The 18,459-nt window shown below is 38.0% G+C and overlaps 1 protein-coding gene across 2 annotated transcripts in view; it reads right to left on the bottom strand.

Annotated features, from left to right (window-relative positions):
- The window catches only part of USP54 (ubiquitin specific peptidase 54), a 54,324-nt gene that overhangs the window by 20,937 nt on the left and 14,928 nt on the right, over positions 1-18,459 (bottom strand). For both annotated transcript variants that reach the window (XM_010567750.1, XM_010567749.1), the window contains exons 4-11: positions 17,094-17,207; positions 16,848-16,930; positions 14,427-14,532; positions 10,890-11,036; positions 9,345-9,494; positions 7,866-8,034; positions 4,405-4,575; positions 177-308 (exon numbers count right to left, since the gene is read on the bottom strand). In XM_010567750.1, the coding sequence (XP_010566052.1) occupies positions 177-308; positions 4,405-4,575; positions 7,866-8,034; positions 9,345-9,494; positions 10,890-11,036; positions 14,427-14,532; positions 16,848-16,930; positions 17,094-17,207 (1,072 nt within the window). The remainder of the gene's footprint in view (positions 1-176; positions 309-4,404; positions 4,576-7,865; positions 8,035-9,344; positions 9,495-10,889; positions 11,037-14,426; positions 14,533-16,847; positions 16,931-17,093; positions 17,208-18,459) is intronic.

Raw genomic sequence — 18,459 nt, forward strand, 5'->3', positions numbered from 1 at the left:
CCCCCCCCCAAAAAAACCCAAACCCAACCAACAGCCCCCAAACCAAAAAAAAGCAAAGACAGGACAAATACAGACACAGATGTAAGAAACAAGGAGTGAAATGCATGTACACACTGAGGATCTTAAAAACATGCAGAAAGAGATACTGATATTTGAAATAAGGTAACATCTCTTGCCTTCACTATGGTATCCTGATGACTGAGCCTCATCTCCTTTTCGCCGAGACCGGCTAGAACTCCTTTTGCGGTCTGCCAGCGAGCCCTTTTTGGAAACATGCCTCTGATTGCACTCACTGTCAGTCAGGTGCCCTGGAAGAACAGAATAACACAGTAGAGATCACAAGAGCCTTCAGACTGAGTGGTCTTGTGTGCTAAAAGCAGCAGGGTTCTCCTGATCCTTAGGAGCTACAGATACTCCAACGGTAACTGGCATGTTTGGGTAAGCTTTTGTATCCAAAAGTTTTGGGTTTTGTCTTGGGGAGGATGTTCTGTTTTTAAGGTCATAAAAGAGCAATACAGCCCCTACAAGGAATCTGGTTTATGAGAGCTCATCCACAGGAAGAGGAAAAAGTTGACTCTGCCTAATCTTCTAATAGTCTAAAGGACACCACTTTCTTGCTGTCTGAATACTTTTTCAGTTTTAACAGCCATGAACACAAAAATCCTGAGGACAGCTTGCTTGACATTACTCTGTTGAATGAAGACTCAAACACACAAACAAGTTACTGTGTAATAATAAATTACTGCACGTCATCAGCTGCTCTGCACTAACTATCTATTTGCACTCTCTTCACTTGTAGCAAATACTAAGTAATCTGAGTTGGTTTAGTGTACAGTGAAGAAGCCCCAGTTGGCTCTCAAGGACTAAGTCAGCTAATTCATATCTGCCACAAGCTAAGAGCATACACACAAACCATCAACATGGATCAGCTGACACATGACAATGTTCCCTTAATACAGCTCATGTGTCTGAGCACTAGTATTTTCTCTTGCACACAATTTATTCCCCATTTCCTCATATCAAATGTGAATTAAAAGTATTTGACTTTTGCCTTTTCTAAATTTTATCGTTCTCACACATTCACAGTCCTAAACCTGCAAGCACAAACACACGCATGGCTTTACTCACGTGAGTAGTCCCAAACAGAGATGCAAGATAAGAAGGGAATTTATGAATAAGCTACAAAGACTTTTCTCTAGCCTTTATATCACCAACTTTCACCTGCACAGGATGACAGGAAAGGAAAATCCCTACTACCCAATTAGTGGATTAACAGCCCCCAGACTACATAGCTGGCTGTTCTAAGTCTTCCCCCTTCTCTAGAAATTAACATAAAAATCAACAACATTTAAAGCAGATTTTACACATAAAGTTGTACATTCAACAGTTAAAAAATAATTCACTTCAACTACAACTGCTACAAAGATACTGTAATAAATGCATGGTAAGGAATCCAAACAACAAAAAGCAAGCTACACAAGAGCTGCATTTTTATTAATCTGCAAAGTGGAGAGTGATTTTGTAGCCAAATTCTTTAGAAACAAGCAGATTATATAAAAGAAAAGAAATTAAGGAAGTAAAAGAGAAATGTTGGCAGTGAAGACAGAAGAAGTGCAGCATTTAGGTGACTGAGCATGAGTCAGTGCTTCAGGAGAATTTTTTTTGCCTTCACAGCATGGACTGTCACACATCTTTTAGGTACTGAAAGTACAGTATTATCTTATACCTTGTATATATACCCTCAAGATAGAAGATACAAGAGTCTTACGTTTCACTTCAGAGCGTACAACTTCTCTAGTCAAACATCTTTCCCCTGAAAGTTCTTTTAACCTAACAGGGAGTGCTTGGTTAGCATCCTTCAAGTACTGTAACAGAAACTATTTAAAGATATTTAGTGCTACTGGAGCTAGCTTAGGGTCTGCCTAGACTAATCAGAGCCCAATTTAGCCTTGTAGAATGAAGGTTGCTAGCTCTGCATAAATACTTTCTCCTCCTTTCGTAAATTGCAAATTTAGTCCTATTGTCACTGGACTTTTAATAGCGATGGAGGAGATGCCAAGAAACAAAAGTTTGCAGGACACAGGCTTTGTTGTCTTTAGTTGGTCCCTCTGGAACAAAGACTAAATCCAACATAATGTATTAATATAGGAATTACAATCCCAAGAATATTAGCTAACACTTTAAATTCTTTTTTTTTTTAATTCACTGAAATAACAAGCCAGGATTTCTGTCTGAGTGCCCAATCATACACTTAAAAGGTGTCCCTTGCTGAATGTATCACTTAAAAACCTCATCCTCCAGAGATGAGATGGCTTCATAAGCAAACAGTGATATTCAAAGGAAAAGTTTGGTTTTGTAGGGCTTGTGTGCGTGTCTAAGAATATGTTAGAGAAGAGAATAAATCAAACAGGTTAAGACAGAATGCCCCTTACTCCCTCCCACTGAAATCTCAGTTGCATGTATAGGGCAGCCAGAATACGCACATTTTTCTCAGCAGCACAGGTTGGGAGGAGCAAAAGAGGGCTTATCCAGCCACTCTTCATGCCCCCATTCTGAAGTACCCAGATGCCTGAGGTCATATGACCCAATGGTGGTCCTTCCCCGGAGGACGATGTGGGATAGGATCCGTAATTTTCTGGGCTGGAGTAATGGCTAAATGGCCATTAAATGAAGAATCCTGCTCTTGCCCAGAACGATTCAGTTGACAGGTCAATGTGGATGGCTTCTTTATAGCCCCACAGATCAGCATTTGATGATTGAGCAGTTGTATGAGTTGGCAGACTGACTTTTTTGGAAAGGTTTTGGGTAGGTAAAAAAAAAGGGGAAATGCCCAGACAGGTGGCTAGCTAAGGGGACAGACTGACTATAGCTAAGGCTTAATCAGGGAAGATGAGGACAACTAAATTTAGGTGGAGAGATGGGCTAAGCTGAAGGGACTAACATAGGATAGAATCAGTAGGAGAAGAAAGAAAAAGAGAAGGACAAAGTCACTAAAAACGATAGAACAAAAGGTTACATGCTGAACTTCATGCTTACATGTTTGCAACCATCCCCCTACCCTCCCTCTTCTGCTGACTTCTGCATGGCAAGTTTTGCAAGGAGGAACCTAATCCAATAAACGCTGTGCCACTTCCGTAGACTATATAAACAATATTCCACCAGCATTTTCAATTTTGTCATCTTTGTACTCTGAAGATCAACATAAATTTTGTTTCCTCATCACTCAAATTCCATTCCAACCTTCCGCTCTTTCTCACCTAGGACTATGACTGGAACCTACAGCGTTAAGTATTTGCTAAAACATTAAAAGTACTGTTGGGCTATCTAAAACCATGTATTACACTTACTTGGACCTCTGATGAAGAATCAAAGATTACTACAGAAAACCAACTTGAAACTCCTTTTTGGAATTTGATGTGAAAAATATTTGTACCATAGATTGTTTCAAATGAACCAAGTACACATATATCATACGCATACACAGAATACAAGAGAGCAACTATTTTGCAACTAAAAGGACAAAGTGGTAGGATAGCTGTTGACACTCTGGTGCAACAGTTGCTGATTCAACTCTCATCTTCTTAGAAGGTCTATTTAAGGCACAATAAATTAACTTTTCAAACAGACATAGCAGATCATATTTCTGATGCTTGAGAAGTCTCACCTTAACTCATGCACTACTTTTTCAGAAGTGATGTTAGAAGTTAAAAGTTACTGTATGCAGAAATATGCTATCTAGGGTCACTGGGCATGAGTAATAGATGAGATCTAAGCCTTCAGACTTCCAGTTAACCTCTTTTCAACTAAAGAGTGTTCAGGCTGACTGTTCAGCTGCCCAAAGGAACATATATACACACTGCCTTCTCACTGCAGATTCTCACTTCACTTGCTTCCATGGCACAGGCAGGAAATAATCTTATGCTCCACCCTGGTGCAGTAAATACTACCAACACCCACTTACATAGAAAGTCCTTAGTGCCCAGGTATGAGAGATTCTGGTGATGAAACACCTTTCCCAGACAGCTACAACTCCTGAAATGAAGTAACTGCCCATAGATGAGTAAGTAGCACACACAACGCTTACCAAACCGTAAAATGGCAATGTACAGACTCCAACTTACTGAATTATGTAACAAAGAGAGCAGGTAGGATTGTGGATAACAGAAAACATGTCTGTAAATGTTTGTCTGGCTAGATACAAGTCTACAGAAGTCAACAAGACGTTTAATATTACGCTTATTTTTTGTGAATGCCAATGGTTCATTACAAACCAAAAACATTTAGGATATTAAACACTGTTCACTATTCTGTTTTAGGTTTTAGAGAGAGAGATTTTTCACTGGACTCCACTGCAGTCATCATATTTAATAACAGTGATCACACAGATATAATGGTATCTGCTACCTGTGTCCCTGCTGCTTTGTGAAGCTGCATCATTCTCCACATTGTAGATGACTGTCCCCTGTGAGTCAGAGGAGAAGTGACTGACCAGAGACTCATGGTGCGCCTGTTTATAAGGATAGCTGTCTGTAGAGGAATCTGTCCTGGTATCACTCGAGATGGAAGGTTCTCTCCCTAGGGAAGGAAGTAATATCAAATTGCAATCTTTCTGGGCTATTATAAAAGTCATGAGAGGCTAAAAAACCAGAGGAAACTACACAGAAGTTAACAGAAAAACAGAGTACCAAACATACAAACTCAGATTCAAGGATGCCAGAGCTTATGGGAAAGGTCCTCTCCTTTGGAGGGGGAGAGAGTGTCATTCCTTCTGCAAACCTTTATTTCTTTCTCTTTGATAACTCCATATTTATCAAATCCTTTTAACACGCAAAATTAAACTACATCCACTGGACTGAAAGTACACATTAGTACCACACTCAAATTATTTTTCATTAATTTTTGACACTGTCAAGTGTAATTTAAACATGAAATACACTGCTTCAGGGGAAGTCAAAGTTAAAAAAATTAGTCAAGTCCAAAATATTAATATGGATAACAAGAACATCACAAGTTATAATAATTAACACATTTCATCTATTATGAATCAAAAGCTTATCTAGTGAAACCATATACTGAAATTGTATTATCTAAAGCAAAGTAACCTGCTCCTTGTCAAGAAGCTAGCATTGATCCCCTGCACAACTGGAATATTAAGAAGGATGAAGCATCATGATTCAACTTCAGTACAGTACTAAACTCATTAAAAGAGGAGAAAAAGACAACCTCCTCCCACCACTTTCAGTACATAAAAGTAAAAATTTGAACAGTTTGAAGACTGTTGGCCATTTTATATATGTGATGTATACACTCTTGAATATACAGGATATTAATTTTGTACTCGTTTCTCAGGGGACAAGTTAAAGCAGAGAGAAGAAATTAAAGAAGCAGTTCTTAAGTTTAATTGCAAACACTCAGCCTGAGGGCAATTCACATTTTCAGTGAGAGCAAGTCCTGTAGCTGATGTCCTATTTAAGGATGCCTAACAACTTTTGAAATCAGAAACTTCCCCCCACCTCCTTACTGGTTAAAAATCTTATTCATTTAAAGAAATATAGAATACAGCTGTTACGGAGATAACAGTCACAGAAAGAAAGATGAATGTAGGCAACCAGAATCAGTGCTGCAGAACTGAGTACTAGAAAACAATTTGTAAACTGAAGTCTTTATTCAATAGAAAATCAAAAACATTAACAGGACTTGTTTGCACTTAGCTTCACAACATTTCGTAGCAGCATCTTTGACAATCTTTCCTCCATAATTTGTAGTATCAGATCTTGATGTGATTTGATGCATTTATCAGATTCCCCTGACAAAAGTTCAGGTACAATATTGCGATTAACAGCTTAAGAATAAGCAATCTCTGTTCATTTCTGAATTATGGGATATGGATATCTGATAACACTGAGGAATCCAGAAGCTGTAGTTACGCTTAGTGAGAGACAAAAAGGCCATTCTGAAAAAGGTATATTAGGGAGGAAAACTCTGGATATCAACAAGGCTAGAAAATAACTCACTTATATTTGACAGGAAAATGTATAAGGTATGATTTCTGCTGGCACTTCAACTTACACTAATCTCACAAATTCTCTCAAGAGCTTGGTATCAACATTGAACACTGCAGACTACAAGAGTAAGCCTTGAGGACTCACCAAGTGTTTTTGAAATAAAAGAGCAGGTTACTCACTATAGCCTTCCGAATTCTATCTGAAAGGAAACACCTTTTTTTATATATATATATATTTTTTAATTCAGCTTCCTGAAGTAATTTTAGAACACAATAATATTAGATACTGCAGAGACAATGAGCAGAAGGGTTATCTATGTATTTCCTGGAGATCAACCAGCAGAACAGCAAGGCAAATTTACAGCGTGTATTACCCTGACGCTTGTAGAAGTGCTCACAATTGATATATAGCACTGAAGGCCCTCTTCTTCCTCCTCCAGACTTCCCATTTTTTCAGGTTTATAAATTGCAAGGCATCTTGTCAACTGAGAAGTGAAGGTCATCTTGCCAGTGTTTTTATTTGCATTTATTTTTAAGAGGAGTTGGAGATTTATTTCATTACTGGTAGATTGTCAACACATAAATAAGGAGACAGCAGATGTTCTCTGCAGATACATTGACCAGGAAGCATAAAGTTAGCTACTGGCCAGGAAAACCATAAAATATTCTTGGAATTACAGTTGTATAAATAGGCTAAAATCCTGGAAGAAAGGTTGTATTTCTGGTTTTAGTCTCGCCATGCTGTTCTTGACAACTTATAAACTCATCTCCAATTCAGGATATTCTCTGCAAACACCCAAAAATAGAAACAATTTTCTTTTGCAAAGCCATTGCACTATAAACTTGGACCCATTTTTTATTTTCACCCTATCTCAATTGCAATTGCATATCTTTCTCAGAATTTATCTATTCCTCTTTAAATGAGGCCACAACCTCCAATGGTGTGATTAAATATCCAACAATACCCAGAACTTCATTAAACCAACAGCCTGTTCAGACGACTACTGATATCTTGAGCAGACCAAGTTCTAACCTCTGAAGCACCTTATTTGGACATACCTTTCTAATTCAACGGACTACCATTAATACAAAGAAATCAGGAAGTAGCAACATGTTGAAGGCCTCTGAGATGTTAAGTGCTACATATCTCTGCAGCTGTAGATCTTTTTTGATGCAAAACAGACCATGAAAAATGAAGAAGTAAACATGATCTATGGGCATAAGCCTTTGCCAATCCCTTCCCCTTCAGTCTCCCACAAATCAGTTTGTATCTCTTGCACTGCTTCATCTGAGTAAAAGACAAGCCAAAGGCTGAAGAGAAGCTGCACTGATTCTGTCTATTTTTAATTAAATGGTATTTCTTCCCCTTCCCCCCACATACATTCACCATCCTAGTAAAGGACTCATTTATGACATTTCCTTAGTATTTCTTTTCCCTAATTTCCCTCCTGAGTTTAATTCTGCCACTTCCTTTAATTTTTATGTGTTCGTGCATCTCTGGTCTTGTTCCCTTCCTGTTAGAACTGCTGATGGATTTATGAACTTAAGTCATTGAAGTCATCAGTTATTGTTCCTCTCTACGCCCATGCCACAACAGGTCCTTCACACACACATCCCACATCCCCACCCAGTTTCTTTCTCCAAACCTTTTTGGAAAAGGTTACTACCCAAACAATCAACAGAGTCTTGGAATGAGAGAGAAGTTCAAAGGTGAAACACTGGTAGTTCTCTTCAGAATTCTAGATCAGCTTTGACAAGCAATAAGGACTCCAGCTAACAAAAACACACCCAAAACAGAAGAACAATTTTACATGCAACATTATAGCATAAAGGTATAAAGGATATAGTCCAGACTGCTTACCCGAGTCTTCACTATCATAGCAAGTCCTGCTATATTGCTGTAAATCCACTTGAGGGGGCAAGTCTTGCGTTGACACTGGAGTTCCTCTTGGATCTGCATACAGCAGCAGCAAAGGCTGATAGTGACCCTTAATGCACTTTGTCACAACATCTTTCCATTTTGGACCAATCTGAATTAACAACAATAATTAAAAAAAATGCACAAGAAAGGTTTTCTGTCATCATTTTCTATAATAAGCTCTCTTTTTTCCCTCATGCTTATTTCAGAGTTTGATTTTCCACTGACATTCTTTAACTCCTCCTATATCCAGCATTGAACTGGACTCACCAAGAAAGTTCTGGAAACAACCCAACTAAAATCAAGGTATTCACCATCTTATGGCTAAACAAATTACAATTCCTGCGAAAAATACGACTGCAAATATAATCCTCCCCTTTCAGACTTTAATCCCCCCATAAAAAGCTTTTCATCCTCTGAAATGTTCTAACTTTGCATCTGTCCAAAAAAAAAAAAAAATTAACAAAATTTCTTCATCCATCCATCAGCATAAACAAAATAAACAATAAAAGACATCAACAGCATGACAGCAAATTCAGGTCAAAGCTAAACACTTTGGTGTGTGAATATTTCTGCTGTTACAGAACCTCCACAAGCATTTTGATAGGCCAGGCAATGATTGATATAGTTATATTAATCTCAAAAATCTTCCCCACGTACTAATACAGGTTTCACCTAATACATTGAACATCTATTCCAATAAATTTGCTCCATACACGAGTATTCTACTAATGCACTGCAGCACCCATCCTTGGCAAAGTTCTGCTGCAGAGAAATGTGACTGAACAAATGCAAGGATTAGAGTTTTCCCTTTGAGACTGTGCTTGGCATGACTACAAGAGAAAATTTTCCTCTCTCATCTTTGTGCTTCCATGACTAGAAGGAATAAAAGGACAGTGATGTGAAATAATGCCAAATTAATGGGATGTAATAATGGTGTGCCAAGACCACAGTACTGGTATCTCTAATGTCAAGGACCTCACACTTGGTGAAAAGGGCAGGGGGGAAGCACTAACAAAAGAAGCAGAAAATTCATTGTTGGCAGCAACCACAAGGGAAGACTGACATCTAGATACTTCAACAAAGAATGCAAAAAGCAGGCACTAAATAGCTATACTGCATGTCAGCAAGGGAAAGAGATGTACATTAGCTGTGTTCACAAGCAAACTGTAGGTTTTCAAACAACAACATAAAAGCAAGACTGGCAGCCAACAGGACAGAACTACAAACAGGGCTTCTGAGATTTCTGGTATGCTTTTTTGAGAATCCTTTACGTCGCTCAGAAAAAGGAGCAACAGACTTATGGCTCTCAAGTGGAAAAGTAGCCAAAATTTCTCAAAATCTGTAGAAAACAATATGGATCTACACAAAAGTAGCTAACAAATTTCTAACATATTATTTTTCTAAACATTATTTTCTCACCTCTTTGACATGAGCATCATCAAAGTACATCCACTTGCGGATTTTAGTTTGGAAGAAGAAGGTAGAATAATGTTTTCCATAGTAACAGATCATTCCCACTAAATACAGCTCTGAGTGTTTTGCTCTGTCATCAGTTACTCTGAAGAAGAGCTTCAAGAAGGGAGGTAAGAAAAATGAAAGGAGAAATTAATAAAATGCCCAGAATTTTACAGACTGCTTTATGTTTGAAGACCTCAAAGTACTACAGAAAGGTGTTGGGTTTTTACTTCAAAAGATAGAGAAAACAAGGCAATAAATACTTAAGTAATTAACTAATGTATAAGCAAACTCACTGACACAGGCTAGGAAGGGACTCCTACCAACTCACCAGATGCTCAAGAATCAAGTCAGTCTCGGAGACTGTGGCTGTACTTTAAGGAGGACCTTTACAACAATGCTATAATATCTCTTCAGAATTTGAAGTGTGGTTATACTTGAAAATTTGTATTCTTTGTGTCATGCTTGCTGATTATATCACATACTGTTTAAAGGATTCATTCCTCTCTGCTTTGTAGAAACAAAGTGGTTCTGACAGCGAACAGCTGGCATTTATTCTGACTTAAGCAAAGACAAGTTTATGACAACACCACAGAAAAGATGAAGTGAAGGCATCAGCAGGCTGAAAGAATTCAGCACACAGAAAAAAAAAAACCAACCTGTTTTCTATTTAACTGATCAGGTTTTACCTAAAAACGCACAGAACTCATTTTTTTAGTGTTCGTTCCTTACTATGCAAGGACCACACTGTTTCATAACCACATTTCCATTAACTCGCACTAATTTTGGTACACTGTGCACTGGCCAATGCTTTTTTTATATATGTGTGTATACGTATTTTCATTATTTTAATGTAATACCTCAATGCTACAGTAAGACACAGCTACAATTTGGTATACAATAATTCAGCTCCAAAGCATCAACTAATCTAGAATAAGTGAATTCTCTAGGGGACAAACCTCTAGATCCCAAACACTAATTAATTTAATCTATCATTCAATCACACAGTGCCAGCTACCATCTCCCAGCGACTGCTCAGTTATAACTAACTCTTAAGTGTTACAACCACACACTTCAATGAAAAGAGGATTTAAAGAAGTTAAAACAAAACCAAACAGAACCCCAAAATACATTTTGCCTTCAAAAGAAATAGAAGCAAACTTCTGTTCTTCAAAATGAAAGAGTGCATATGTATTTTCATGGAAATAGCACAAACCCCAATCCAAAATTTCCTTGCACTTGAAAATATTTTTTAATTTAGACAAGCTTTGTTTTCTGGAGTAATTTTTAATTTTCAGTCATTTCAGAAATACAAGAATATGCAATTACACCAGTACTTTCACAGGTTTTGTGAAGCATTCTGAAACAGGTCACATCCTTGGATCTGCCCTCTATTCGTGGACACCGAAAAGGTAAAGATGGCGACTTTTTATTTTTCTTGATCCGCTACTATAGACTAGCATGAGAAAGACTGTGTTTGTAGGTAGTGTCAAAATACAAAAAACTCACATCTCCCAGTTTAAGGCAAGTGCCCAGGCTATGAATCACATCCTCAGCCAGATCAGAGTGGTCTGAGTCCCAAACCAAGCCAATAGTGATGATCTGTGGAGAGTTCATCAGCACACGACGAATACGGATCTTTTCCCCACAGTTACTCTGAGGATTTAAATAAAACAAAACATTGAATATAATCCTTCTCTTATTATGGTAGGGCAAGACACTAACAAGTATAAGTTTCAAAAGTACAGCTTCCAAAGAGGTGGTGGTGAAACACAGCAGATGTAATATGCTCAGTGTCAAGATATGAGCTGCTTATGTCACAGATGAGGAGTGTTATCAAGACTATTTGGTATTCACAAGCTTTAAAGTGAACATTGCTGATTCTTCCTCATACTACTGATAATGATTAAAAGGTATAGTGCAAAAGCAGGCTTACTTAAAAAAAGATTAGCAAGCATACATGAAAGATCCCAGAAACATTCTTAGGAATTGGAGGGAAAGCTCACTTTCTTTTGATCAGAATCTCAGATTAAAAATTATATTTACAGAGACTGGTGCTTTACATGAGCTTCAGGGTGCTGCTTTGCTGTTAAAATTGGGTGGTTGTTCTACAAGGTACCTCAAGCATCTCATCTTAGACAGGATAGTTAGGTCAATATTCATATAAATATGAGAGCAGCAGCTGGAAGATCATGAGAATAAGAGGTGCTTTACTAACCCATAGCAGTTCTTCACCTCTTATTTCCTGTTTCCCTTCCTCCTCCCATTTTTTATTTTTTAGATAACTACCAGTGCTTATTGACTGGCCAGTCTCCCCTCACTCTCTAGCCAGAGTACTTCTCAGAGATAAGCTTGCTTGTGAAGCTAAGACATTTCTCAGTGGTCCTTCTAATCCATCACCTTTTAGAATTGTGGGCATCTTTAAGGCATCATGAAAAAAGTTCACCATGTGCATTAAGAGATTATCACTGTAATTTTAGCAAACAGTGCATTATCTTTTTGGGGGGGGGGGGACGGGACGGGACAGGCAGGACAGGACACATGACAACTATGACAAAGTTCCTTTCCAACACTCACTCTCTCCCCCTGTGGCAGGTCACAAAATTACTTCTGCAAGATTCCAGAGAAAAAAAACCAAAACATTTTCATAGTGAGAATAGTTTCTCATCTCTACAGAGACCAGTTTCACAAGTGGATATAATAATTTCTGACACTACAACCAGGGAAGAGATCATAAAGCCTTTCTTCCCCACAGCAACTTAGAAAATTAACCAGAATTTCAGTCCCAATTATCAATGAGAGACAAAACTGAAAAATTAAAAAACCAGAAAGAAATGAGCTTAACAACAAGGCAGTGAGGACAGATTTTTTTACAGGTAGAGGACTGTAATGTTTAAATGTAGATATGAGGTTTTAATATTAAGATGACTATATTCACACATATTTTGCACGGGTCATTGAAAGTACAAGCATTCCTGTGGATTACCTCACAACAAACCTATCTTACTCTCAAATTGTCATCTTTGCTTCAGCTAGCTAACATCAGCATTTTCTGCAAGACAGGACAAATATGGCATCCTGATAAAAAGCTTTCCTCGCATGACTTTTAGGCCACCCTTAGCTAAGCCTCAACAGAAAAATCTTCCAAATAGAAGAAGAAAGGGGCAGCAAGTACTAGTAAGCCATTTTATCCAACCAATTATTTCACAGTTAAATAGCATTTCACCCTGACAAAGAAAGTCTTTCTATTAAACTCCCCATGCTTCGGTTATTAAATAGCTGGACTCATGAATCTTTTAAACAATACAGTATCTTCGTTTCTTTTACTCAGAAAAATGAGCCAATATTCCAAAAAAAGAAAACAATGTTTCAATGGAGACTAAAAGTGAATGTTTCAGAGTTGTAAGTTACAGAAAGGGGGTGGGGGGTGGATAAAATGGAAATACTTACACTGCCCCCAGGGAACAGGCACACAAGCCATTCCTGTTAGAGCCTGTATTGCTTCACAGAGGACTGGTGAGGAGTCTAACAGCAGCATTACCTGAAGCAGCAATTATGCAGCTGTTTCCTGCCCTACCTATTAATCACTATGTGAAAAAGTATAATGATAACTCTTCTTGCATGCTTATCTAAAGCCCTGGATGTGGACATACTCAAATTAAAAGGTAGAACAAGATATCAAAATCTTGCTTTAGAAATCTAGCCCTTAGGATTAAAAAAGAAAAAAAAAAGTATTTATGTGAATTTTTAAAATTTTCCTTAACCCAACTGATACACAGACTTAATTTAGCTGAATTTTGTCAGACATTTACTGCATAGCAGAATGGAACATTTTTAACAACAGCAGCCTGTTACTATCAACTGGACATACGCAGTGAATTGTTTTTAAGTAGTTAAACGCCAGTCATCACTCACAACTATAGCCTATACTTTCTGGTCAATATCTCCCACACTCTGAATAGCAAGCCTTACTCAGAAAAACAAACCAATACTTCCTCAAATTTTCTGTGATGATTTCTGCCTTTGGCATAGCTCTTGCAGATATGCTGTGTAGCCTGTAAGCCCTTCACTGTCGGGATGTTCTCTGGCAGTGGGAAGTGGCAGTCCTTTCTCTCTTTCCCTCTGACCAACATTTTGGCTGTATGCTGCAGGTACAGCAGTTTGGTCAACAGTTCAATTTATTCCAGCTGAAGGGTAGCAATGAAGTTGAATGGAAGCTTATCAAGGCAAAAAAACCAATCTTGTACACATGATTACAGTAACTGGTAAAAAAAGTTCTGCTATCTGTGCCATAGCATGGTACTGCTGGAAAGATTTTACAAGAAATAAGTACTTCTTTTCCCATGCTATTATTACAGATGAAGCACACTACCCTCAACAGAAATAATCACCAGAGAAACTGGGATGAACAGTGGGAACATTGTTCTAAAATGCCTAGCTAATCAAAACCACTGTCAACAAACAGAAATCTCCTATGAAAAGATACAGCCTCCAAATTCTTTGTCATTTCCATTTCTTTAGGTAAGATCCCAGAACTTTCATCACATGATGAAAGCAGCATGATTGCAGCTTCATGTAATGCTAGTGTTGGAGGCCTCACCAACTCTCAGTGAAGCTGAACAGCAAACATATGACAGGTACTTCTAGCAGGAACACAGGCTTGAGCAGGTATCGATTGTGTGGCTATTCCCTGGGAGCAATGTAAGCATTTCCAATTTATTCTGCCTCATCAACTTTTTTTGTTGTTTCTAACTCTCAGAAACATTCATTTTTAGTTTTCATCCAAACACTATGTCTATTCCTGGTCTCACTACTTGTGTCTAGTCAAAGCACCACTCAAGATCAGTCGTTTTTTCCCTTCCTTCATGGAATAACTGATAGATACTGAATTAAAACCCAAAGAAAGCTCTCTTATCTATCCTTTTTATCATTATGATGAGCTAAACCTTGAAAATGCTCATGAGTTAAAGGTACACATCAGTGTAATCTACTAAATGTCTTCTGTCCTGCCTGTCCCCCCCAAAAAGGAAAACTAAAGACACTAACTGGACAGTTTCGCAGGTCTCCCATAGTGCTGGCATTCTGCAGTAGCTCTCCAAACATATCTGGAGTGGGTTTCTCTCGTCTCTCCAGCATACAAATAGCTTGATTGCTTATCACAGAGAAAGCATGGAAAACAAAAAGTTTAATAATAAAATAAAAACACAAACCCACATGAAGTATAAATTTCACTTAAATTTTATGAAAAGTTAAGAACCTTAAAATACACAACACTTTTTACATTTAATATTGGTAGTACAGAAAAATCACATAATTATTAAGTGTGAATTACTATACCTTCCATAATAATACTGCATAAAGAAAACAAGTTTTCTACTTTGGCTTAAAATTTACATCTTGAAAGCAAGCTTTAGCATTTTGATAAATACTTCATTTCAAAATGAAATATGTGCTTCAAAATGCTTTCCTTCAATAACCACCTTAGTAAAGTAGCACAGTAAAGCACATCCTTAATAACAAAACTATAAACAAAAAATAGCATAGTACCCAATTGATTTCACTGTCTAAGTTGAAAGAAAGGTGACAGCAAGTACCCAAGAACACTAGAGCTCAAAACATGTTCAAGCTTAAAATGGTTTAAGAGGTAAATAAGTACATTGCTGTTTACTGGTGTTTTCAAAATAATGTGTGACTTAAAATTTATTGACATATTTCATATAAAATATTTAATACCGTTTACATAATTATTTTCCTGTTTTTCTAATAAATAATATTCTGATACACAGTGTCTGCTGGTAACCTAAAAAAACCCCTAAATCTCGATGGAATGTCAGGTAGCAGCCACAAGGAAGAATGCTTTCCAATACTCCTGATATAGTAGCTTTCAACAGAGATCTGCACGAGAAGAGCAACCAGCAGTTTTCAAGACAATTTTGGGGGGGGGGGGTCTAACTACGTCTCACGTGCAGGACAAGAAACAAAGAAGTTTTCATCCCCATCAGAGTTTCAAGACAAAAGCGAATAACAGACTCCTGCCTTGATCAGATTTAAGCAGCTTTTAACTGCACAGCCACCTACTAAAGGAAGACTTCTCTCCTCTAGCATTCATTCAAACAAACTACTGCAGAGCTAGAGCCATTGCTCTGTGCACCACCTCCTTTAATGAAAGGTCATGGTGACCACGGGAGTTCTCCAATAACTAGAAAAAGCAAGAGCTATATCCATCCAAGAAAGAGGATTTGAGTAACTACAGGCTGGTCAGTGTTGCTCCAGTACCTAAGGTGATGACAAACCAAATCTCCTTGGAAGTCATCTCTAGGCAGATGAAGGACAAGAAGGTGAGTCAGAGAAGCCAGCATGGATTTACCAAGGGCAAACTGTGCCTGACCTACTTGATCATCTCCTATCATAAAATGATGGGTTCTGTTGAGGAGGCAAGAGCAGTGAATATCATTTGGTCTCTAGTAAGGTTTCCAAGTCATCTGCACTGTTCTTGTGCCCAAACTGGGAGGTGTGGACTGCACAGGTAGAATACAATGGGGACAAAAACCTAGCTGGACCTTCAGGTTCACAGGATCAAAACATAACCAGCAGTTAGTTAAGAGCTATGTTCCTCAGGAGTTAATAATACTGGGGATAATGATATTTAACATTTTCATTAACAACCTGGATGATGAATCAGAATACACCCCCATCAAGTTTACAGATTACACCAAACTGGATGGAGCAGTCAATATATAGAAAGGGAGTGCTGCCATTCAGAAGGATCTTGACAGGTTGGAGGAATGAGCTGACAGGAATCTCATGGAATTCAATAAAGGAAAATACAAAGTCTCACGCCTCAGACAGAGCACACTCAGTGCAGCAGTACTGCACAGGAAGAGCAGTAAGAGAAGCCAAACATAAGCCAGACTCTTTGCAGAGGCAAACAGAGAAAGGACAAGAGGCAAAAGATGCAAAAATGCCAGCTGGATACAAGGAAAAAAATTTCAGACCAAGCGGTTAAGCACTAGAACAGGCAGCCCAGAGGTCATGGAATTTCTGTCCTTGAATGTTTTCAAAACTCAGCTGCACAAAACCCCAAGCGGCCTGATATAGCTTTGAAGTTAGTCCTGCTTTGAACAGGATGGAGTAAATGTCCAAAGGTTCTTTGCAGCATAAATTATTTATTTTTCTTATCTTGCTTCTTAACTCACCTGCTCACATATTAAGGTCTTTCAAAATGTACATGAGTCTTTGCGACAGTTGTCAGATTCAGAATCATAAACAAGTAGACGCACTGATCCATGCCTAAACTGGTATCTTCTGCTCCACTAAATCCTCATGTTCTTTATCCCAGTTATCAAAGCTCCACCAACTTTGAATATACCATGTTCTGGACATTTAATCTTGTGAAGGTAAAGATCAAACTGCAATACCAGTACAAAAAAAAGAGAAGTTCTCTTCCCTGTAAAAATCTCAACTCACCAGAGTGAGGTTGTGGAAATATAATGTACCATCTGGATGAAAGGTAATGGGTCAGAGGTGGCACCACAGCTGGTACAAACACACTAAAGAGAAAGAAAACGTAATACATCAACATGATTAAACGAGTTATTTCCACAGCAACATTTCTGCTTGTATCTTTTTTTAGCATGGCAATGCATGTCTTGGGAATGAAAATTTGAAACTTGAGAACCAGTCATTTGTATAAAGCATTTATCAGTACCTCACCTGTTCAAACAATGTCATTGCAAACTTCTGATGGGAAATGCAATGTGGTGCAGTGCAAATATCTTCCTTTGTCTCATCTGCAATGTGGAAGTGAATTCGCATTAACAGGTTTTCCTATCCAAAAAGAGAAGAAAAAGCAAAAAAAGCATTACATCATTCCAAATGTAGACAAAAGTTAAAATATAAATCACAAAAGTATGCCAGATGCAATAATGTTATAAGCGTTATTTACAGAGACAGAAGGCTCCTGCAAATTTTTGAAAACAAATTGCTTAGAAAACAAAGAAGTTGGCATTTCTTTGACACAAAAGAAAATGGCTACCACTTGTGATCTGAAATGCTATTTCATTTATTTTGTTTACTAGAACAGCTAAAGATTCTGCCACTGATTATTCTGTCCAATTCTCAAGCATCAGTGGATTTGACCAAATGTAACAGGCAAAGCAGCTCTGCAGTTTTAAAATCACTTGGTTGCCACTAACTTCTCATCAACACAAAGTAACCCGAATCAATTTCTATATTCCACAAGGGCTTTGAAATATGGTAAATAAGCTACATTCTATCAAAAAGGGGGAGAAGTAACAAATGAAGAGGCAGACTAAATTCTGCATGAAAGAAAAGCACTGAACATTTTCTAGATATTATTTCACACAACTCCAAGTTCCTAGGAGTTCTTGTCCTAAGACCTCTTCTCCTCCCAACGTTGCCAACATTAATCTGGGTATGCCAGAAGTCTACTGGCATCTCTTCAAGCAGCACACTTTTCACTATGACTATGAGCTGCCTGGATGGTTTACAGGCCTGCAATAAGCAGAACAAGATTAATTATTAGGCGAAATAGCTCTGATGCCATACAATTTCCCTTGAACTCTAGGATCTAGGCTCTTCTGCCATTTAAATTAAATCTCTGCCTTTAGGGCTGAAAAGGTTAACTAAGTGAAAAGCTATGGAATTATCTCTGCCTTAAAGCTTAACCTCAAAAGGGAACTTGTACCCATTTTAACTGTCCTTGTGCCAGTATGGTTAACCTAACCAACCTGCTTGTGGAGGACTCCCACAGCAGTATTAGATGGACTATTTAGATTAGCTTTCACAAGGAAGAAACTAAATCAGAAGTTCCCATGTTCTACTACATACAGAACTCTGTTCAAGTGCTGGACTGCATACAAAGATCTGACATAACTGTGCTCACAGGGGCTCCTGCGTAGGCAAATGTAATTTATTTCACTTTGAGGCTTTATTGGTATGAACTACTTCCATTTTAAGCGAGCTCATTAAACTATACTATTTTGCTATATTAGTATTCTACAAACACAGGATACTTTGGGTTATCATAAGCCCATTATCAGTCCACTTAGTTTAAGAG

The sequence above is a fragment of the Haliaeetus leucocephalus genome, unplaced genomic scaffold (assembly GCF_000737465.1).
Source record: "Haliaeetus leucocephalus isolate CR32 unplaced genomic scaffold, Haliaeetus_leucocephalus-4.0 Scaffold229, whole genome shotgun sequence".
Classification (NCBI taxonomy): Eukaryota; Metazoa; Chordata; class Aves; order Accipitriformes; family Accipitridae; genus Haliaeetus; species Haliaeetus leucocephalus.